Source organism: Balaenoptera ricei, chromosome 7 (assembly GCF_028023285.1).
Source record: "Balaenoptera ricei isolate mBalRic1 chromosome 7, mBalRic1.hap2, whole genome shotgun sequence".
Lineage (NCBI taxonomy): Eukaryota > Metazoa > Chordata > Mammalia > Artiodactyla > Balaenopteridae > Balaenoptera > Balaenoptera ricei.
Genome location: NC_082645.1, coordinates 64,165,558 through 64,188,190, shown reverse-complemented (window position 1 = coordinate 64,188,190; position 22,633 = coordinate 64,165,558). Strand labels below are relative to the sequence as shown.

At 53.7% G+C, this 22,633-nt stretch overlaps 1 protein-coding gene and 1 long non-coding RNA gene across 6 annotated transcripts; one reads left to right on the top strand and one right to left on the bottom strand.

The window, feature by feature from the left end:
- The first annotated feature begins 1,537 nt into the window (after positions 1-1,537).
- LOC132369042 (uncharacterized) lies at positions 1,538-6,189 on the top strand. The gene is made up of 3 exons (XR_009504225.1): positions 1,538-1,933; positions 2,310-2,545; positions 3,066-6,189. It is a non-coding gene; the product is annotated as an uncharacterized LOC132369042 (long non-coding RNA).
- HOXD3 (homeobox D3) lies at positions 5,408-22,455 on the bottom strand. 5 transcript variants are annotated; one of them, XR_009504223.1, is made up of 5 exons: positions 22,048-22,455; positions 11,719-11,824; positions 10,546-11,169; positions 7,345-8,395; positions 5,408-6,499 (listed from the first exon to the last, which is right to left on the bottom strand). XR_009504223.1 is itself a non-coding variant. In XM_059928141.1 (4 exons), exons 3-4 carry the CDS (start codon positions 11,084-11,086, stop codon positions 7,638-7,640), a joined length of 1,299 nt encoding a protein of 432 aa, XP_059784124.1. In that variant the 5' UTR covers positions 11,087-11,169; positions 11,719-11,824; positions 22,048-22,455; the 3' UTR covers positions 6,799-7,637. The 5 variants fall into 5 exon arrangements, 4 of the variants coding, with proteins under 4 accessions (XP_059784124.1, XP_059784125.1, XP_059784126.1 ...); XM_059928141.1 differs by lacking the exon at positions 5,408-6,499 and having other exon boundaries at positions 6,799-8,395; XM_059928142.1 differs by lacking the exon at positions 5,408-6,499 and having other exon boundaries at positions 6,799-8,395; positions 11,719-11,821.
- Positions 22,456-22,633: the final 178 nt, after the last annotated feature.

The window sequence follows — 22,633 nt, the reverse complement described above, 5'->3', positions numbered from 1 at the left end:
CACCTTGCTCTTTCTTCCCTCCCTGCTTTTGTATGTGCTGCTCTCTCCACCTGGTATGTCCCTCCTTCCTGGGCCTAAAAAAATTCCTGTACTTCAGGGACCCAAATTCACCTCTTCTGAGAAGCCTTTTTTGACACTACGATACTGTTAGTGGCTCCTTTATTCCAGGAACATTTTGGCCACACCTATGTTATAGCATCTGTCACACTGTCTTAGGATTAATTCTTTTTCTCCCCCCAGTAGATCGAAGGGTATACACATCAATTTTGTATCCTAGAGCCCAGCACAGTGCACGTAGGAGCTGTTCAGTAGCTATTGGTGAAGGGAGAGAGGACTCTGAACCAAGGACAAGAGGTCCAGTATTTTAATTGCTTGAGAAGTTCAGGACCCTGTGCAAGGCTTAATGCTTCAGTTTATATCTTTCTGAGGAAAATGGCAGTAGACCATTTCTCCAGAGCAAGTTTTTTCCACCCAAGAGGATGGTGAGAGAGAAGAGGGCTGAGGGGAGGGGGAGAAATCTGGGACTTTCTGTCCTTCAGGGGCTCTTTCCTATGGGCTGAGGCAACACATTAACTTGAGAAACTTCTCATCTGTTGTCACTTAGAACAAAGGTTAAAGAGAGGGTAGCCCAGAACTCTCTTAGAATTTATTACAGAGAGGACAACAGGTACCGCTCAAGAGGGGGTACAAGGCCCGGGCTACCCGCTCATCCAGGCCTTCCTGCTGTGAACAGCTGTAAGACTTGAAGCCTGCCCCCGCCCCCGCCCCCACCGCTTGTAGTCTCCTCCTTCACAGTGTTTCGAAAATCAACCCAAAAGAGCCAAAGTAGAAATACTCCAATCCTTCCCTCACACCGTAAAAGAGAGAAGAGGCATATCATGTGGTTAGTGTTCTAAGTGTATTTCTATGGTTATTTTAAATGGCATTCAAGTTTAGTTCCAAGTTCAATAGGGGTCTCATCCTGCATCCTCCCACACAAATAGTCCTGCAGGTGAATGAGAGAACGAAACTAGTTCAGCGTCTCCCCTGAATTCTGATCCCTCGGGACATCTTGTATAAAACTCTTAAATAAAAGTGTATGCAAGAACCTTCCGACCCATTGAGATTTTTCTTGTCCTGCCCCCAGAGATGGATTTGTCCCTTTCTGGGAGGACAGCAGCGTTGAAGGAGGTCAGTGGGGTGGGCGGGAGGTGCGTGGGGGGCGGGGCGGGGCGGCGTTGGGGCCGGGCAGGTGGGGGGCCTGGGGGCCCTGCGTGCTCCGCGGGCTGGGCTGGCGGGCGGCCGCGCGGCCGCGGTGCGAGGAGGGGACCGGCCGGCGCTGCCCTCGGGCCTCGCGCGGCAGAGCGCGAGGCGGCGGGTCGCGCCCTCCGTTAGCGCTCAGCCTTCGTCTCCTCCGCTTGCGGTTTCTGGTCGGATCCCAGCTGGCCCGGACTTGCTCCGAAGTAGGAGGGACCGCTGTCGAGCGAAAAGTGCACACCAGTGATTGATGAACTCTTAATAGGACTAACCTCTCCCGCCCCCACCCTAGACACACACGCAGAGCAGGCCTTCACCCCCGCCCCTCCCCCGGCCTCCCCGCGGGCCAGGGGGACGCGGTCGCCAGCCGGTTGGGTGATTAACTCACCGTTTGTCTCTCGGAAAGTGTTCCAGGTGGATCAGGAACACCCACCCGCCCGCCGCTCCGCGCCGCGCCGCCTCCGGGAGACAGGATCGAGCGTCACATGGCGCGGGCCGAGCCGGCCTTTGTGCAGCGCGGCCGCCCCGCCGCCCCGGGGAGGCGGCGGCTATTGTTTCCCGCGGGGGTGGGAGGTGCTCGGACTCGGGGTCCACGCCAGCCCCCTACCCAGTGTGTCCCCAGGTTCGAGGATGGGTGGGGGCCTCCTTTGTGTGTTTTCTGCCGGCGGCGGAGATGGCATCGTTGCTGCCCCAAGAGGTTAGGAGACGCGGGTGAGGGAGGTCAGTCCTGGCTCTGCCACTGCCTGGAGCTCAGCCCAACCGACCCAGTTTCCCGCTCCCTCGGCCCCTGGACCCTTGTGGAGGTTGGGAGGGATGTGGTATTTGTAAGGCAGCGCTCTGAACAATAGAGCCATCAAAAGACCTTCTCCCTGTCTCCTCATAAGTCAGGGACACTCTTCTCCCCTCCTTCAAAAAGGCCCTGGTCCAACAGGTCCTCCTGGCCCGGTTTTAGCCCCACTTCCCCAGCAAAAACACTGCATTTGTATCGGGGTTCTCCATGCATCCTCATTTAAATTAAGATCTCCTCCTTGGGCTCTTACTAATGTTAAAATCCTATTCTAATGGTTTTCCAGTTATTCTTCTTCCGTGAAAATGACCCAGACTAGATATAGGAACCAGTCAAGATATTTTGCCACAAGACCTGGGACAAGAAGACTTCCATCATATCTCCCACCATGCTGATCTCCTGGGGACCCTTCACCTGTTTCTGCTACTGCAAATGACTGGACATGCATTTATTTACCTTGGTTCTTCCTGCATGTGTGGAAACCTTTTGTTCACTGTGCTTCAGGCTGGACCGGGCCTGAAAGTAGGTCTTTGAATTGTCTTTGTACTTTCCTAACTTGCCAAGGTATGAGACCTGAGCGAAGTGTTTAGGCATGGGCTTTGGGCCAGGTATAAAAATCCATTGGGCACCAAGTTTGGGCCCCGAAAATAAGGGCATTTGTAGCTGGACTACAATACAAGGGAGCAATGATAACTAAGATTTCCTCCTCTGTGATGATCCTCTCCACCACCAGTATCACCAGTGCAGTAAGTGCAGAGAATTCATCTACCCTATCTTTTTTCTCTCCATCCAGGCCTTCTGCAAGAGAGGTCTAAGTGAGCCAGTCGTCAGAGGTGATGAGGGTGTGGCTGGCAACTCAGTCTCAGCTCCCTGTGCCCAAAGTGTCTAGGGATAGGTCCGCTCACCCAGGCCATAGCTAAGCCCCTCTCTGGGAAGTTGCAGTGCCCTGAAGTAATCAGGCTATAGGCCTGTGGGGACTGGAGACTTCTGTCTCTCTTTTTATTTAATATAAACTTCTGTTCATCGTATTCTTTTGTTACAGTTTCTGAAAGAAGGAGCAGAGTAAGGCCAAGAGTTGCCAGATGAAGAGGACCTTCCTGGATCTAACTGGGATTAACCCATTCTTGACTTCAGGAGGAAGTTTCAACTAATTCTCAGGATAAAGTCAAAACAGGCCTGTGACTGTTCCTTGAATATTCATGGTGTAAACAAGCTTCTGGCTCCCCCAGGTCAAGCAGAGAAACACTTATTAGAATGTTGGGTTTCTTCTTTGTTATTCAAACATACACCCACACACATCCTCTTCACCCTCCCTAATGAAAAACCTCAACAGATGGGGAGCCTAGGCTCCCAAGCCTGCTGGCTGAGAAGATCACTTCACTCAGGGTCAGTTGGCTGGTACAGAATGGGGGGAGGGAGAAGGGACGAGTAGCTAGTATAGTTAATCACTATTTTTTAATACTCCTTACAGATAGAAATTCAAAAAATCCTTTTCAGCAAGGTTAGCAGCCTCCGGGGCCTGGGAAACTAATTTGGCTGATGTGTCTCCGATAGGGACTAGGCTTGGGTTGCTCCAAGGGGAAAGCACTTGCTCTATATTCTCTCCCCCTCTCATCTGAACGCCTGTACAAAGAAATGGTACAAATGGATGGTTAACTTAATGATTCCATCAGAGGCGGATTCTTCTCTGTCAGGTCGCTGGGTAAGGCTGAGGTCTGAAAGCCAGGAGGTAGAATGTGTAGTCGCCCTTTCTTGCCACCTTTCCAGGGGCCAGGACTACTCTTCAGGCCTTTCCTCGGCCACTTCCCCACCCCCCTGGCTAGCGCAGTTGGGTCTTCTGACTCCACTCCATGCTGGGTCCTGAGTTTCTCCTCGTAGCCAGGGCAGGCTCTCCCTCGGCCGAAATCTTTTCCCACCCCACCTCCCATTTTGCAGCTAGCCATTCCAGCTACCTCACCTCAGCGCTGCTTTAATTCACGTTTGACTGTCTCGACGGAACAACCAGGGGCTCCCGAATGACCGCCACCCCCCATCCGTGGGCCTGGGCTTGAGGCCCCGAGCCCTTTCTTCAGGTCCCAGGAGACTCCCCCACAAACTCCCTGATCCCACCTCCCTCAAAGCGGTCTGTGTAGGAAAAAGGCAGAGCTGGCCACGGCCACAGCCCGAGAGCCATTTCCTCCTCTTGCGCAGGCGAGGTAAAGCCTCCTCGAGCCCAAAGCCCGGAGAGAGGCCGGCCCCTCACCACCTGCCGGTGTCGGCCCCCGCGCCGCCTTTGTGCGGCCTCCCCGCCGCGGGGCCCGTGGGAAGCCGCGCGCACAATGGCGCCGCCGCTCCCGGAAGACCCGCTGCTCCGGGCGCCCTGGACCCAGCGCCCGGTAGCGAGGGGCCAGCAGCCTCGAGGCCGTGGTGAGCTCCCCACGGCCCCCCGCGCGCCGCTCCCGGGAAGAAGCCTCGGTCTGGGATGGCGGTTTCCTTCCGCTGCAAATTTCCCTCTTCCCGCTGCAGTCCTCTCCGGGAGAAGGAGAGGCCTGGACCCGGAGCGCCAGGCCGGGCCCAGGGCTCCCCTCCCCCACTCTTCTTTCTCTGCTGTTCCGAGACCCGGGAGGGAGGAGGCGGGCGCCTTCGCCGATAGAGCAGCTATTGTGACCTTCCCTCGCAGAGCGGGAAGCCAGCCGGGTGTGTACCGCCGGCGGTGGCGGGGGAGGAGGCGACTGTGTGCAAACTTCGGGGTGCGGAGGGGGTGGCACTGGGAAATAAAGGTTTGCAACCTCGGGCATTGGAGCCCTTCAGAGGGCGTTTGGTTGTGTTTAGACTCCGGTGCTTCCTAACACTAATTGCAGGCTCAAAAGCAGCAGAATTTATGGCGAAGGCCAAGGCGGCTTGTTTATAATTTATGAAGTTTTAAATGGCCGTGCGCGGGCCCCCGCTCTCGCCCTGGCCGGCGGCCGCGCCGGAAGCGCCCTCCCCAGACTCGCCGCCGCCCGCACTCGCGCCGGGAGCCACCGAGTGTGGCCATCCCATGACGCTCACGCCAGTGGCAGGAACGGATCCATCCGAGCCGCCCTCAGAAGCCTCGGGAACCTTTCTCCAGAGGTGAGAGAGGACCGCAGGTTTGTCCCAAGAGAACTCCCACCCCTCTAGCGAGGGGTGCTTCGGGGCGGCGGCGGCTGCCTGGAGAGGGAGCCCCCAGCCCCGCGCTTCTTTGAGCCCGAGTGTGAGAGGAGGCTGATGTCAGCCGGGCTAGACACCGTTTAAAATCTAATCCATGAAACGCTAAGCCGCAGATGACACTTGGGGCCTAGCAGACACCCGCAGACTCAGCAGATACTCCTGCGGTAACACACCGCGCTGGAAAACGCCTGGAGCCATGATGCATTATGTATTTTTATTATTATTTATGGTGGGAAGAGGAGATGAGGGAAAACCGGGCTGAATCTAAACAGCCTGACAATTCATCTGTTTAATATTTAGCCAGTTAAGAAGGGTTGTTGTAATCCCTGCAAGGCAGCAAGCTCTTCTTTGATTTCCCTAATAGCTTTAAAAAATAATTTCTTACAAGACAATTAGAAATTCTGCCTATGGATGCAAATTTCACAGAAAAACAATTTTAATAAGCCTTGAAAGTGGGTAAAATATCCCTTCGGTTGAAGTCATTTATTCTGTTGATACACTTCTACAACATGTATACTTTAAACCTGCTCGGATGAAGTGAAATTTAGCATAAAGGATAATCCCCTCCCACCCCCAATCTAACATGCCATTTTAAAAACAGCACAGAGGAACAAGGAAACTAAATATTATTTTCAGCCATCACTATTTAGCGAAACACAAACATCCAAATAGAAACGATTGTTGTTCCACCAGAAGATTAGAAGTTAAATTATTTCCACACAATAGGAATTTCACCTCGTGTCACCGGGGATGTAGTAGGAGTTGCATTATTTGTCAAACCAAATAGAGATGCGTGGGCCCACTTTGCTGAAATACAAAAGAATTGAATCTTATCTGAAGGCGCTCTCCGAGTGCCTCCTTCTAGAGAAGCGGGTGTAAGTAGTGCGCCCCAGCTAAAGCCACACTAATATTTACAAAATGGTTATAAATCCTCGAAGACATTTTGCCCATTTTGTACAAAGAAGCAGGAGTAAACAAAGTGTTTATACTTGTTATGTTCCATTAATAAAACTTTTATTACTTTACATCACAGGGAACGTTTGTCTTCTTGAGAAATGAACCACTGACTTCTATAAGGAAAAAATCGTGACAGAATTTCCTAGAGAAAAAGCTTAGGTGCATGGCTTCAAATGATTATTTCTTTTTCTGCATCTTGGCTTTTTCATAGCTCAGTTCTTCTTCTGACTTCTCCTGTGTCTTTTCTTTGATTGTCAGTTTTCTTTCGAAGTTTATTTTTTACTACTTAGCGCAGAAAAGTGAGCTCTGGCCTCCCCAATGTAAGTGCAATCTAAAGTGGATTTGTGTCTAGAAAGAGGGCGATAGAAACAGCAAAACAGGCAGCAGTGAAACACCCTACCCAGATCATCCCACACAGAACATTTCTAGGTTTGCATCCTCAAATATTCCCCCCCACACAACACAACCTAAAGTCAATAACTGGAAGGTAATCAAGTATCCCCAGAACCAATTTGTGTACTGGATTCCAAATAAGTGGAAAAAGTATTTCAAAGTGTCAGCCTATTCGGGGGCCTTCCACCGGGATTGTGCCCAAGATAAAGGAAGAGTGATCTACTTGCAAGTGTGCGTGATTAACACAGATACACTTCAGACTGAGAAATTTTTTTTATTCTAAATATTTGTTCAAATAGTACCAGACAATTTGAAATCAATAAACTGTGTCGAGTGGCGAGGGCTGTGGCTATTGGGAAAAGAATAACGGGTGTCGTGCTACGCCATGGGGCCGCCTGACTCTACCCGTGAAGGACAATTTGCGGTCTTAATCCTTTACATCAACTACACACACCAGCCACGGTTACAACTGTTCAAAACTACTCTCTCAACTAGTTCAGACCAAGGGGACTAAAGAGGTGAAACGTGGCCCCCGCGGCCTGGGAGCGCGTTCCTAAGCTCGGCTGGAGAATTCTACAGATATACACATAAATACATTAAGACGAGGATAAATAATCAGGAAAACGATATGACTCGCTTCAAATAATAAATACAGATCGTTGAGTCCGATGCAATCCTTACGGGACGGGAAGAAGCATATAAATTAAGGTCTCCGCAACTAAACTAGACGCGGGCCATGCCCGGACCCTCTGGGTTCTGGACCCTCTGCAGGGCGCGCCGCCGATGGATCTCAGACTTACCTTAGGACACCATTACCAGATTAGAGTCCCTCGGTCCGCAGTTATGTGGCACTGTCAGGCTTACAGAGGAGAATCCTTGCGGCTGATGTATGGCGAGTCACCCAAAGCAGGGCGAGCCTGGCGAGGAGGCCCAGACGCCTGCGCCTCGGCCGCTGTTGGCCCGAGACCGGAAGGCAGCGACCGGGCCAGAGCGAGGGAGGGGGCCACCGAGCTGCCCCGCGGGCCCCGCCCGCCACCCCCGCCACCCAAGCAAAAGAGGTAATCACGCCGCGAGTTCGGGCCGGTGGCCGCCGCTACAGATGCGTCAGTTTGGGGGCCTCGGGCAGGCGTCCCTGAGACGAGTGGTGGGCCGAGAGATCTGTGTAGGTGGGATGAGGGTCACACGGTCCGTGGTGGTGATTGCCGGGAATCTGCGCGGCGCAACTGTAGTCCACGCTGGCTGAAGATGGGTGCGAGAGGTGGCCCAGGTTGAAGACGGGCCCGGATGCGGGCGCCATGGAGTCGACGAAGTTGCCGCCCACGTACACCGGGCTGCCCTGCAGGTTGGCGCTGGCGAAGCCGCCGCCGTTGCTCGCCATGGAGTGGGGCTCGAATTCGGGCGCCGCGTAGCGCTTCTGCTGCGGCAGGCAGCTGCTGAGCGGCGCCGTGTAGGCAGCCAGGCCGTACATGTTGGGCTGAGATTTGGCGAAGGCGGGCGGCGAAGGCGCGTCGTAGGCCAAGCCGGGCACTGGTGGCAGCTGGCCCGAGTAGGCCACGTGGCCCGCGGCGCCGCCGAGCGGCGGGCTGCGCTCCGGGGACTGACCGGCCGGCGAGTGCAGGATACCCTTGGCCTTCTGGTCCTTCTTGTACTTCATGCGCCGGTTCTGGAACCAGATCTTGATCTGCCGCTCGGTGAGGTTCAGCAGGTTGGCCATCTCCACGCGGCGTGGCCGGCACAAGTAGCGGTTGAAGTGGAATTCCTTCTCCAGCTCCACCAGCTGTGCACTTGTGTACGCCGTGCGCACCCGCTTGGACGCTGGGCCCGGTGGGCTCTTGTCCTCGCAGCTCTCTCCTGGGCAAGGAGGGAGAGAGAGGGGACGCTGAGCGGGAGAGGTGGGGACACCCTGGGCTGGAGAGAGGCGCTTCCCAGGCTCCTTCCTTTTCCTCCCCCCCTCCCCCCACCTTAATCACGGCTGGAGCGAGGGAGGGGCGTTTGAGAGGTGAGATTCCAAGAGATTCCAAGAACTCAAAGGCCCCAGGCCTACCTATCAGTGGCACCTGAAACTCCCATCTGCCTTCTGAAGTCCAACTCATTCTGCCCACCCCCTCCCCTCCAGCCTAGCCCATCATCTCGTCCCAAAGGCTGAAGAGTTTAATGAGAGACTAGTAGCAGCTGGTAAGGCCTTCCCCCCTGTCAAAGAAGGGCCAGACTTCTTTGAACAGTCCTTCCAGCCTCTGCAGCTGGGAAGGGGGTTGGGGGGTGCGGTTGGAGGCAGCCCCAAACTGCCTTGCTCAGAGTCTGGCTCCTGGGCAAAGCACCCCAAGCACCAAATGAGGGTGGAGATCCTGGCACCTCACTCCAGCTCAGCTGCACCCATGAGCTCAGTACCCAAATGCAGGGAGGTGGCAAACCATAAAAATACAGCCCCAGAGTTTTAGAGGATCCAAGACCAGGCTGGGCATATTTTGAGTATTGCAATGCTAGGAGCAGCAGCCTCAGCACTGGTTTCCACCACCCCTGCCACCTCTCAGCAGCTTGTCCACTCCCTCCCTGGGAAGACAAATGGATTTCTCCTGGGAGGGAGGGCCTGGGTGTGCAGCTGAGAAGGAGGGGCAGAAGGAGAAGAAGCTTAAAGACTTGAAGACACTTTCCCCCTAGGAGCAGCAGCCCCAGAGAGCAGCAGGCAAACCAGAGAGCTGATAACAAGCTAACTACATCCCAGGCCTCAAGCTAGCCCTGGATCTGGGAGCAAGTTCATCTACCTGAAGATAAAGTACATCAGAGAACACAAGGCCAGAAAAGTTCAGGAACCAAACAGGCTGAGCACAGAGAGGCAGAAGGCCTCAGAGCTCCTGGCCCTACCTGTCTTCTTCCACACCCCCTAAATGGACCTACGGGAAATATTCTCAACTCCAGGGTCTCCTTTTCCAGGGAGAAAAACCCAAGGCTGCTCCTGTTTCAGAGTACATCGTCTTCCCTTAGGATATGTTCCTCCACATTAGGGATTTAATGGGATGGGGAGAACTGAGCTGGGGTGGGCTAAGTAGAGTCCCATGGTTATTCTTTGCAGACCCTGGTTGGATTCCGGTGTGTCATTTGGGGTTTTTTTGTTTGTTTTTTGTTGTTTTTGTTGTTTTTGTTTGGGCGGGGCGGGGGGGGGGCGATTGGCCAGGCCTCACAGCTTGTGGGATCTTAGTTCCCCAACCAGGGATTGAACCTGTGCCCTCGGCAGTGAAAGTGAGGAGTCCTAACCACTGAACTGCCAGAGAATTCCCCAGGTGTGCCATTTTGTAGTTTTGTTATCTTGGGCAAGTGACTTATCATCTCTAACTGTTTCCCGATGGGTGTTTTATCATCTACCTACCTCAAAGGGTTCTTTGGAAAATTAAATTAGACAATGTTTGTAAAGCACTTAACATGGTTCTTAACATAGCATTCCATAGACTTTAGTTCTCATTAATTTAAGCGAGTGGGAATCATGTGATATGGGCTACATAACCACCTGGATTTGGGGATCAGAGTATCTGTCTTCAAGTTTTGAAGAGCTGTTGGCTGGAAGAAGGAGTTGAGTTATGACCAGCAGCCCAGGAGAGCAGATGTTAGGGCAGTATAAGGAAGAGCTGTCTATGAGTAACTATGAGACACGTCCAGCAGTGATGCCAGCAGCCTGCAATGGACGTGAGCACCCTGTCACTGTAAGTATATGACCACAATCAGAGACACTAAAAAGAAAGAACAGGGAGTTCCCTGGTGGTCTAGTGGTTAGGATTCGGCACTTTCACTGCCGTGGCCCGGGTTCAATCCCTGCAATCCCTGGTCAGGAAACTGAGATCCCTCAAACTGCGCAGCCAAAAAAAAACTTTTTTTCTGCATGAGGAGTTTACACATATGGCCTCCAAAGTTGCACTTCCAGCCCTGAGCCTCTTAATTCCTAGGTGAGCTAGTTTCTTGGGGTCAGTCTGGGGGACTTAGCCCAGGCATGAGCCCCCTCAGAGAGCTACCTGCAGTGGCACAGCTGTTCTTCTGCTTGGAGTTCTGTCGGGACTCTTTCATCCAGGGAAAGATCTGCTTGCTGATGGTGGCTGAGGAGCCAGAAGCAGTGGGCCCGCCCTTGGCCTTCTTGGCAGGTGCTCCACCTCCAGGGTTGGTGGGTGAGGATGGGGGCAGGGCTGGTGGTGGAGGAGGGGGTGGTGGTGGCTGCTGCTCTGAGTTCAGACCAGGAGGCTGGCTGCCACCCCCCCCTCCCTGACTGTTCCCAGTGCCAGGTCTCATGCAGCTTCCATTGAGTTCAGCCCCCTTGTGGGCTGGGGCTCGCAGAGGTGCAGAGCTCTGGATGGAGCAGGCAGAGCCCGGGTAATCAGTGTCCAGGGAGTTGGCAGCAGCAGGGGGTGGATAAGGCTGATGGGGGGCACTATAGCCATAAGTGTCAGCAGCTTTGCTGTAGCCATAGCCTCCGAAGAGTCCTGGGCTTTCATAGTAAGCAGCCTTCTGCATCGTGTACTCAGGAAGCTCCGGGGCCTGCTGACCCTGCTCAAATAACATTGACCACCACTGTCTCCTTCACCACCACCTCCAATGTCTGCCAAATCCTGAGAGAGCTGGGGCAGCTCCAGGCTCCAGACAACCTGCAAAGAAGAAAAATGAGAGGCCCCAGAGGGACTGTCATTGGCAAGACCAGTCAGTATAGAAGGACTAGCCCAGGCTCTCTGCTTCCCACCAACTTAATAGTAGGAGGACCTGAGATTTTATAAAGTTCAACTTATTTGAACCCTTGGAAAAATCAGAAGGAATTTCTCATAAACACAAAAAAAGAGTTTCCTTTATCCAAGGGAAGGGGCTTTTTTTTTTTCCAGATACAATTTTCTTTCTCCAAGATTGTCAATTTAGCCTTTGAAACTACATAGAAGAGCATTTATGGCCTGATGCATTTTAATGACTGATTCTCCCACTAGACTTTGAGCTTTTTGCAGGAAGGGACTGTGTCTTATTCACCTGTGTATTCCTAACACCCAGCCCAGCGCACCACATGTAGTAAGTGCAGTAAATGCTTGTTGAATGAGTGAATGAATGAATGGATCAGTCAATCATTAGGTCATCCCAGGGTTTTGATGGGCAAAAGAAAGTCCTATAACACTTAGAAAAGCCAGAGCTCTCAAAAAAAGTATCTCCCCCACCTGGTTTCAAAATCACAGCATCTTTCACGGAGACGCAGATAGTCCACTCTCCGGTGACTGGGTGAGAATTGGCTGGTTAGCTCATGGGTCAGCACTGTGAAATCTACTAGGAGATAAAAGCCAAGAAGAGGACTTAAAGACTCCCAGACTTATTTTGAGGCTAGAAAAGTTTCTTCTCTTTGGTCTACATTTTTCTAGATGCTTAACTTTGTCCTCCACTACTTTTAAATGGATACCACTGGAAATGAGTGAAGAGATTTAGATTTTGAAATGCATGGAGCATGGGCGAATGAAAAATGCTTTATGTTATAACTCTATCATTTTAATCCTGCATCCATTGTATAGATACTACTATTGACCTCTGCTCTGGATCATCCATTCCACCCCACCTCCCACCCAATCTGCAACCAATGAGAGAACCTCTCGTGGCATGATGAATGGACCCAGAATTAGAAGAAGAAAAAAAAAAACTAAGAAAAATTCTACCGCTTTTGTGTCCTCTGACTCTTGACGGGGGGCTTACCTTCTCACCCACCCCCCTCTTCTCCTGAAAGCCCCTACTGAGTTAAAGTATAACTAATACCATTCAACCACTTTCATCTGCTTGATAAAGAAAACTCACAGGTCAGCTCCCAGGTCTGAATTCTTGATCTCATCTTTCAGGCAGCTTTCCTTCCCCCAAACTCCCTGGTTTCCATCAGGGACATCATGATGGACCACATTATCTAGACAACTTATGTAGCCTAATGGATTTGACCACTAGTACTAAAACCACTCCTCCATTTACTCATTTCCCCTACACTTTCACCAAACAGCCTAACTCAATTTTTAAAATTCTTCATATTAGCCTTTATTTGGTAGTATAGTTGCCCACTTTGTTTTCAAATAAAAGTGAATATGCCATTAATCTTGATAAGAGAAAGACCCTTCTCAATGGAATAACAGAATACTAGGATGTAATGTTTTAGGAATAGTTTCTATTGTTGTTCTTAAACTTATGTAATTAGGATATCTACCAAACAAAGCTGGTCTTAATCTTTCTTTCATTCATCTTCTGTATCATTCTCTGACTATTAAAGTTACTGAATATTAAATGGACAGCTACATCCTCATCCTGTGACTAATATTTGTATGTATTTGCCCACAGGCCAAAGGACTACATGTACTCCGAGTTTGGTTAAATCTCTGGACTTTTCTGGGATCCTGCTTCCAGTCTTAAACCTTGGGCCCTCTGGATGTCAAAATGGTCACATTTGACACTCAGACCACCAGAACTCGCTGCTGCTTCTGTCACTCCATTTACAGCAGTACAAGCAAAACATCACCCCTCTTGCCTCCCAGGATGACCAAGTTTATCTTGATAGGTAGACCAGTCACATTAAAATAGCTTCTTTAGGAACTGACCAAGTCTTTGAAACAGATAGCTTTACATATATATTTGTTCCTATGGCATATTCCTAGACAAAGCTCTGTGCATGTACCTCAAAGGTGCAAATACTGGGCAGCTCCATGAATAAGCACAGAGTCTGTTCTCCCACTTCTGTTTTCATTGTCTTAAGGCATTTCAAGGGTCACTCAGTGATGATCCACCACCCAAATGTCCATCTTCCCAGAGGCAAGGGCAGTAGCGCTCTCTCCTCACTGAAAAGGGCTTTGCAGCCTCTCCCACACCCCAAAATGTAGAACCCCAAAGAAGTCACCTTTCCTAAAACAGAACCTGAGGATATTGTTACAAAACTGGTTTTTTAAAAAAAAAGCTTATTTCTTTCCAGAAATCGCTGCTCCTTGTGAACTCTGCTTGAACCTAAGAAGCAGGAACGGGTCATAAATCACTTGGACAATGGTCAACTGTTCAGTGGCTCATCTTTTCGATCCCCCCCCCACCACCTTTTAAGGCTTTCTTTTCTCGCCCTTTGGTACCTCTGCTCATTTGGGCCCCGGACCCAAATGCCTTGGGGTGAAGACTGACTCGCGTAGGGGGAGGGGCGGTTTTCGAAGTCCTCAGCTGCCCTTTCCTCTCCTCCTCCCCTCTACGTCCCAATCCTGCTCCCACCCTACAACCAGCCCCACCCCTGGCCCCCGGCTCCCCAGCCCCCCAACCCCCCGGCCCGGAACACCGGCCGAGGCAGCCTCCCCAGAACCCCGCCGGCGCCATCCCCGGCTCCTCCTGGGGAAGGGGCACCAAACGGGGTTGGCTGGTTCTTTCTCGTGGTCCCGGGAAGTTGCCCAGCTCAGCTCCGAGGCCCAACCGCAGGCCGGGAATGCAAGGCCAAACGGTCCCCAGCCGGAAGGAAGGCGGCCTCGGAGCGACCACCGCCCGTTCCCCGGGCCGTGGTGGCCCGCCGCGCCCGCCGCGCCTCCGAATCAGCCGAACCCTGATGCTTGCTCACTGCACTTAATTCTGCCCGGGATCAATACCTAAATATGATACCGAATAAATAAAAGGCGCTCAGAGCGGCCGGGGGACGGAGTTATTAAGCAGCTGGAGCTCTCACGGTGCATATCAATGCACCTGTCATTGTGGTTTGTAGCAAAATTTATGACTACGAGCACGGCTGCAGTAAACGCTTCAGTAAAGAATGAAAAGAAAAACACTTCCCAAGGCCCGGCACTTTTCAGAAGTGGAAAACAGGCTCCGCGTAGGAGGAAGCGCAGCAAAAGAATTCCCTGCTCCGCACTTTTCCCGGTCCCGCGCCCGGCGAGCCGGGGGATTATATAAAGTGGCCGGTACCGGCCTCTCGGAGCAGCTCTGCTCGGCGGCCGGACGCGGGACGGGACGCGCGTAGCCTGGCCGGGGGCCGAAGACCTGCCGCCCTCCGCGGCCTCGAGAGGCCGGGAGGCTCGCCGGACGCGCGGAAGCCGGCCCCGCGCTGTTCGCCCGCCGCCCGCGGTGGCGGCGGAAAGGCCGAGGGGCCTGGGGAGAGAGACGGCTGCAGTCGTTGGGCTGTGACTAGCGCCGCGATCGTCGTAAATCCCGGACTGGTAGAGTTAGTCCGTACGACTTGAAAGAGAAGGGGGAGGCGTTGGAGTGCCGGTTGCTTCTGTTCCTCTCAATTTTTTCTAAGGTTCGAGCTGGCCTCGGTTCCTCTCTCTATTTTGCCTAAATCAGGGCCTTGGAAACCCGCAGATCTCTTTCTGGCGGACACCAATATTGCTGGGCATCCCCATTAATTCACTGGAACCTAGCAACGATTCTTCCCTCCCTGTGGGCTTTACTACCTCGGGATTTCATTTCGAAACTACTACTTTTCGGGTTTGCTCAGAATGGGATGTATTTACCGCAGAGCTGGGGCAGCTTTCTGCCCACGTTCTCCCGATCTCTCAGCCAGAGCTCTTCTGCCCTATGGGAAGCCCTGGACGCGCCTTCTAAATCACTCTTATTTAGCCCAGATAACTTAGTACGTAATACGCCCTGCATTTAAGGCACTGGGCTCACCCCATTAAAGCGCCATAAATTTGAAGGCCGATGATCGGTTATCATGTAACCGGCGGCAGTTCACACTGAGGTGATCCACTTCAAAGCCGCCCTTTGTTTTATGTCTTGATGTATGAATCCTGAGATGGCTACCTTGAGTTGCAGGACAAATAGAAATGTAGTGGAAATTATTTTAAAAAATCACACCACTCACCACAATGTGTGTGTGTGTGTGTGTGTGTGTGTGTGTGAGAGAGAGAGAGAGAGAGGTTTTTTGAATTTTGTTTCTAACTCTTTGAAGGCTCTTCGGGTTCCTTTTGATAGTCTATTCTGTTGAGGTGATCTGGAACAAAATGGAAAACTCTCAGTGGCAGCCAGTTCTTTCTTACAAGCACATGCAGAGACGCGTTACTCCCTTTAAGGGTGTCATAATCAATGTCACTATTTTACATGGTGTCCGCAGCCACTCCAGGCACCTTCTTACTGGCAGAAAAGGAGACTCAGTTGGCTCCTGGGGAGCAGGTGGCTTTTAACACCAAAATCCTTGACTGGGTGGGAGAAGGGGGAGGCAGGACAGTAGGGAAGGGCCAGAGCCTCCGCAGGGGGTGAGCCAAGTGGGTCAGAGGCACAGGGAAGCCATTTCCTCTCCTCCTACTCCAAACAAGCCCTAAATGCCCCAGGTTCCCCAATCCCCCAGACCAAGCCCACCCCTCTTAGGAGCAAAAGGGAGGGACTGTGCAGGATTGGGATGGGAGGAAGGCTACAGCACAGGGCACCAGAAAAGGAGGGTGGATATGTAGATGGGCCTGGGTGGGTCCTAGTCAAGGCTCCCGCAGGCAGCCACAGTGAAGAGGGAGCTGGGTGTTATTTCTTGGTTTGTACATTATATCTCCGATGATTTCCCTCAGTTTATTTTATTCCAGTAGGTACCCACCACATTCCTGCCCTGGGCTGCCCACAACCCAGCCCAGTCGAGTTTGGGCTGCAAACCGCCTAAGAAGCAAACATCCCTTCCACCTCACCCCAAAACAGACCAAGCTGCCCACCACTGCCTGTGCTCAGCAGGTGCCCGCCCCGGTCAGGTGAAAGGAGAGACGCAATCCCTCCTCTTACATCTGCCCTGTGCCAATTAGTCGACTCAGTAGTTTGCAAACACCAAACTGCGCCCGGGAAAGCCCCACACAAAGCGTTCAGGGCCCTTCTAAAGACCAGAGCGCGCAGCCATAAGCCTTTGAAGTGACCTTTGGCTCAGGCGGCAATAACTCACCCCTTAATGAACACCCAACGGAAGCGCCTCGGAGAGATCCCGTACCGGTAGGGCTCCTAACATCGCGCCCGGGCTTCAGCCCCAGACCCAGGGGCCCCACTCCACTGAGCCTGCCCGGAGGGCTGCTCGGTGGAAGCACGATGCACCCAGGCCCTCGGACCGGATCAGCGGGTCCCGAAGCCACTTTATATGATACATTCACGTGAGCGGACGTCAACTTTCGCTGCTTGGTTATTTATTTATTTATTTATTTATTTGGAAAAAAAGAGTTCTTTAAAATTAGGAGCTTCCCCTCAGAAGAAGGGCTAAATTGGGAGGCCACCCGGTGCCGTGAATCCCCCGTGGCTGTAGCTAGATTTTTTTTTCCCAGCCGCGGAGGAACAGGGTAAGTTTGCCCCCCGGGGGTTCTGGGGTGCTCGGTGCGCTCTGGACGCAGGAGGCTTGGGAAGGGGAAAGTAAAGAGGACCCCAAGGTGGCCAAAGTTGGGCTACCCAGAGCCCCCACCATTTTCTCCCGCGCTCTTTCCCCAGCCCACCCAGCACCCAGCACCCAGCAGGGTCCCAACCAACTTCAGCCTTCTGCTTGCCCAGAATCGCAGGCTTTATCCGTCTGGCTCTGGGCCACCAGCCTCAAGTACCCTTTCCACAGCCAGGAACTGGGCGAGCGAGCGGGAGGGAGCCCCGTCTGAGAGCTGTCAAGGAAGAGCTGGTCCCCAGCAGACCTGGCCCTAGACCCCATCCCCCACCGGGAAAAGTCTTTTGAATAGGGAGCCTTGGTGCGGATTATTGAAATTTTCGGGGAAGTTATAAGTGAGTGCTCCATGGGGCCAAATGAAATGCTGCTTGCAGTAATTGGATTCAGCTGACTAAGTTGGCAGGCGCGCAGCTCCAAGGCAGCGAGAGAAGAAAAATGTCCAGCGACTTTAAGTTCTGATGGAGCCAAGCGCTGGCGACTGACAAAACAACTTTACTGCTCTCCTTTGATGGCAACACCCCTGGAAGTCGGTCCCTCTCCGGCTGGGGCCCGTCCCAACCTAGGCTAAGGGAGTGCGCCTTGCTTTCTGGGCCCCTTCCCCACAGAGGCCCAGTCTGGCCTTGCCCTGCGGCGTTCCCAGGAGGATGGGGCCACTCACTCCAACTCATGGAGCGGCTTTCTCAGGCTTTGGCCCCGGGGAAAGACCCAGGATGAACTGTCCTGTCCTCCCACATCCAGGAGCCACAGGACACAATAAACAAAAGGATGGGATGCAGGAACCAAAATATGATTTAGTTTTCATTTTGGGTTCTTTGAGGCGAAGGACCCAGAAGCCCTAAACCTTTTCTCTGCCACTATCTCAGTCAAAAACCAGATTAGTGAGGGGGAGGAGCCTCCCAAACTCTTTTGGGTAGTTTGGGGGTTCTACTGAATTTGGGGGAGAAGCTCGAATAGCACTTTAACCTCGCAAGAAAAAAATATTAAGCCAACAGCAAGAGATAAAGGCATACGTACGTGGAGCTAGCTCCCAGAACAATGCAGGGAGCTGGCTGGCCACAGAGTTTATTTTAAATACGTATAAATCAACCTGCCTGCACCCAGCCAGGCGGCTCAAGACACGGAATTAATATGATGCTCCATCTTACTTTGGCAGTGACAGTGTAAAAAAAAGTTTCTTTTTATTCATTTCATTTTCAACCCGTTCTCATAACTGTATATTTACCCCCAAAATACCTCATCCAGCCCCCAGCCTCCTCACCGACCCTCTCCTCAAACTGCCACCTCCCCCCACAATGCCACCGGCCACCCTCCCAGCCTGGTAAGGTAGTGTGTCCTTCTAACCTTTGGGTAGGTGGGGAGCATCCCCACAAAGCGCACCTCCTTACGATTAATCACCATCCTGGATGTATATGTAGAAGTGTATTTAGGTCTACGAGTGCTGCCTCACCAACTGGCAATCATGAAAATCACAGATTACACAAAATAAATCGTATTTAGCATCCCACTCAGGGCAGCAAGCAGCCCCGTGCCCAAAGATTTCATTTTGTCATGCAATTGCTTACCTGGATCCCAATTTATCATAAACCTGGTGTCCTCGGCCTCAGAGTGGGCGCCAGTGGGGGGCAGAGCTAGCCTTCCCCCTTTGTCTGCAGACAACACTGTCCCAACCCTGGTCTTGCGCGCTCGAAGACGCGGCCATATACCCGAGCACACGGAATTCCCGGTAGAACGGAACCAGGCTGAGGTTCAGCTACCAATAAACGCAGGAAGAACGAGTTCGTAGTCCCCGCGCCGGCTTTGCCTGCGCTGCACGACCGTCGGTCCACCCGCCCGCCTGTCCGCTCCCAGGCCCAGAGCGGCTGCCACCCGCGCCCCCACCCACTCCTGGGTTCCTGCCCAGTCCTCCCAGGCCCCCCAGAGCTCGGGGTTTGTTTTCCTTTCGGAATGTGGCCCTTTCTGGATTTGAAGAGAGCCCCGGAAACCCCCTCATAGTCGGCAAATACAGACGCTGCCTTCAAATGCGAGCATATTTGTTCACGTGACCCCGAGGGAAGATTGTACTGATTGAGGCTGAAACTTTCACGCCATCCAGCCCCGGAGCGCAGCCAGGCCTGGGGGCTGGGAGGAGGGGCAGGAGACGTGGGATCTCTTGGTCCCTTCCCTTGGGCAGACAAGGGTGGGTATGAGGCGGAAGGAAAGCCCCCATCCCGCGGCTCGGGAGTGACCTAGCTCCAGCCTGGCCGCCGGCAGTGGGATGCGAGCGCTGAGAGTCTATTCCCCCACGACCTCTGACCCTGGCCCAGCCTTCCATCAGGCTGGTCCGGGGATTGGAAATTTTAGAGGCTGCCTCTCTTACGGGCGTCTCCGGAGGCAGCTGTGGAGTATCAGAGGCCCAGGGTTCGCCTAGCTCCCCGGCCGCGCCCGGTACTCCGCATCCTCAAGCACCCGGGCAAGGCGCAGCCTAGTCGGAAGCGCCGCTCTTCCCCTCCCCGGGGAGGCAATTACGTTGTGGCACAGCGCAGGCTCCGGCCCTAAGGTGAGAGGCTCCAGCTCACAGACCAGGCTGGTCACCCCGAGGAACACCCCTCTTCACCACCACCACAGTCTGGGGCCTTGGCTCATTCCGCGGACGCGGCCGATGAGCCTACACTTCCAGAGCCAGAAAAGGCGCAGAAGCACGGGCCGAGACCCGGAGCGTTCTCCCGTCTCTGCGTCTGGCGAACTCCACCCAGGTTCTGCGCGGCCTGGAGCCGCCGAGGCGCGGAGTCGCTGTTTGCCGCGACCTGTGCGCCTCCAGATCCAGGCAGGGCCCACGGATCCTGCAGGCCCAGCGACCGCCAGGCCGCGGCTTCCCGCTTCCTGCGGCGCCTCCAAGAACGCGAGGGGGGGCTGCGAATCAGTCCTGGCTGGGCTTATCTGGGAGAAGAGGGAGCTTCTATTTTAGAAATATTAAATCAGGATAGGTTTCCAGCACTCTCCGAGTGGTCGGGTGGAATTTACGGTAACAATTCTGCATGCGGGAAGAAGAGTTAAAAGCTCCCAGCCAGGGCGAGCAGCCAGCCTCCAGCTCCCGGCTTGCGGTGAGCCCCACGATACTACCCCAGCTCAGCCCGCACGCCGGAATCCCGCACCATCTGGGGGTGTCCATTCCATCCCCGAAGTCTCGCTTTCATAGCCAGCTCTGCTTCTTAGCGGCATCGGGCACGGAGCAGATGCCCGGTCGCCACTTGCAAGGTCTCGGACAGGCGAAGGCGAATGTGCCCGGCAGCCGCGGAAGAGCCAGGGAGAAGGGGGTAAGATCCTCCGCATTCCCACTCCAGAGCACGGGAAACTCCCGGGGAACTGGTCACGGGCTCGAGCCCCCAGACCTGTCAGCGAGCCCCTCCTTTGTTCACCCGGCCGGGCCTGGCTGGAGGCCCACTCGGGGCGCCTCTTGGAGTCGGACCGTGGGTGCCCCCAGTCCACCCTCACCCGGAGGACCCCGCCCCCTAGCCTCCCGCCAGGGGCCGAGCAGCCGGCCCGCAGTAAGTGTTAATCTCCAGCCAAAGAGGGGGGCCGCTTTGCGGGAATTTGTCTCCAGGAAAGGATCTGAGCCTTCTTCAATCGGAGCATATGTTCATAGAGCAATAAACCGGAAAGATTTACAGTCCTCGCCCGGCCCCCAACAGCCTCGCACCCTTTCAGGAATTACTTACGATGATTTATCACACCAACCCGGGCAATTGTCACACTGATAAAATAGCCCGGGCCGGTGCCCGCCAAGCCCGGGCCTTGGGAGGCTGTTGGCTGCCGGGCTGGCGGCGGGGCTGAGGAGGTTTTTTGTGGGTTCCTCTCTGGGCCTACCAAGGGATGTTGGGGTGGGTGGGTGGGTTGGTTGGGTGGGTGGGGTTCGGGGGTGGGAGGGCAGCCAATTCTCATTGAGAAAAAAACGCAAGCAGCTCAGAGAAAGCGCCCAGAATCTGCGCCAGAGTCACTTGCAAAGCACATAAACATTTGTCATCTTTGAATAATTGAATTAATGTGTTATTGTTTGAATGTATAATTCACAACGGAGGAAACTTTGTCTCTGTCCTGACGGGGAAATATACACACACCAAAAAAGAAATCAAAACACACAATCCCAAAACAACCACCACACGCAGACAGCCCCCAGCTCGCCGATGTCATCCTCAAAGCCAACTAGAGGGAAGGAGGCAAAAAAAGGAGGCCCTCCTCCCCGGCATCAGGGCCGGAGTTGCGAGCTGGAGGAGAATGCCCGCTGCTGCGCCCAGCACAGATCTCTGGCAAGCTGGGGGTGGGGTAAGGTGGGGTGGGAGCGGAGTGGTCCGTGGGACCTCGCAGCTCCTTGGAGTGCAGGAGAAAAAAGGCTGAAACTGGAGCCAGCGGGAGAGACAGCTCCTGCCTCTCACCCTGGCCTCTTCCCCCCCAACCCCGTTTCCCTTCCCCCGAGGCTTCTTCCCCTCACCCCAGGGTCTCCCATTCCTCGGGCGGCGGGGACTTCTCCCTGCCTTTATTTTAGATCTCCCCAAATTAAAGATACAAAAATCGAGGGGAAGAGGGGCAAACTCCTTGCTGGGGTGAAAGAAGCAGCAGAGCGTGGGTGCGTGGGTGGGTAGTGGGAGAAGCAACTCGGAAATCATTATCTGTTGGTTGAAACCTGCCTGGGGTAAAATTTCAACTCGATTTTATAGCCTTCCATTATGACGCAAAGAAAAATTTACGACCCTCGCTTGAAAAGAGGGCCGAGGCCTTTTCTCACCGGTTTAAGAATAGGCAGCAGATGCCGTGACAGCGACCATTGTTCCCGGTAGACACAGGCGACCGGGCAACCTCGGCCCGCGTGCGCCAGGCGCGTCCCCCAGCCCGGCAGGTTTTTACTACTCCTGTCGCCTCTGAGCAGCCCGCGCGCACCCTCGCCCCTCGCCCCCCGCACACCCTCACACACCCTCTCTCTCTCTCTCTCACACACACACACACACACTCGGCGGCTCTCAGTAATTTTTCATAAGTGCAAAGCTTTGCTGAACCAAAGGTCACCATCCAAGCCACTAACAACTTCTCGCCGGCGCACGGTTCCAAATCAGGAAGCAAAGGGAACTATTTGTCAGTGGCCTGACAGCTAAGTTCATTAAGGATTTAAATCAGAATAAATAAAAGTCGCGAAAATATTTACCTGCCGGCCACGCTCCCGCGCCCGCCGCCTGGGGCCGAGGGTGGAGGGCTGGGGGCGCCACACGGCCCCCCTCGGCGGGTGATATTCTTGGGATCCCTGCACTTTCCAAGTCGGAGAGAGCCCTTTGCGTGGCAGATTAATGACGACTCCGTGTTTCTTAAGGGACGTGCTGAATTAATTATTTCACCAATCACGTGGTCGGGACTTGTAGAAATCTATTCTTATCATCTTCCTCGCACTTTGAAAATTCTCCGGGTTATGAAAGGCCCTCCCCCGGCTGGCGGCGAGCCCCGGCCGCCCAGCCCGGCGCGGGGGACAGGGAGGGCTCCCCAACATGGCGGGCGCGCGGGAAGCGCAGTCTGCCGAGGGTCCCGATTTACTGTACTGTACTCCGGCGGGCTCGGCTGTGCACTCGCTTCCTCCTCATCCCTGCCCGCGATTCAATACACACAACCGTCCTGATGTATTGGTGGGCACAGGAGGAGCCATTAACCAGAAGACGGGCAGAGGACAATCATAAAATGTGTCTGAATATTTAAACTTCTGTCTGCGCACTTATAAATACACATGTCCACGCGTCTGAGGC

What these genes read in the sequence shown, in the direction of transcription:
- HOXD3 (XM_059928141.1), bottom strand. Translation starts at nt 11,086, where the DNA reads ATGTTATTTGAGCAGGGTCAGCAGGCCCCGGAGCTTCCTGAGTACACG. An exon ending in GAACAGCTGTGCCACTGCAG is followed by an intron (nt 8,396 to 10,545) that starts GTAGCTCTCTGA and finishes CTCCTTGCCCAG; the next exon opens with GAGAGAGCTGCGAGGACAAG.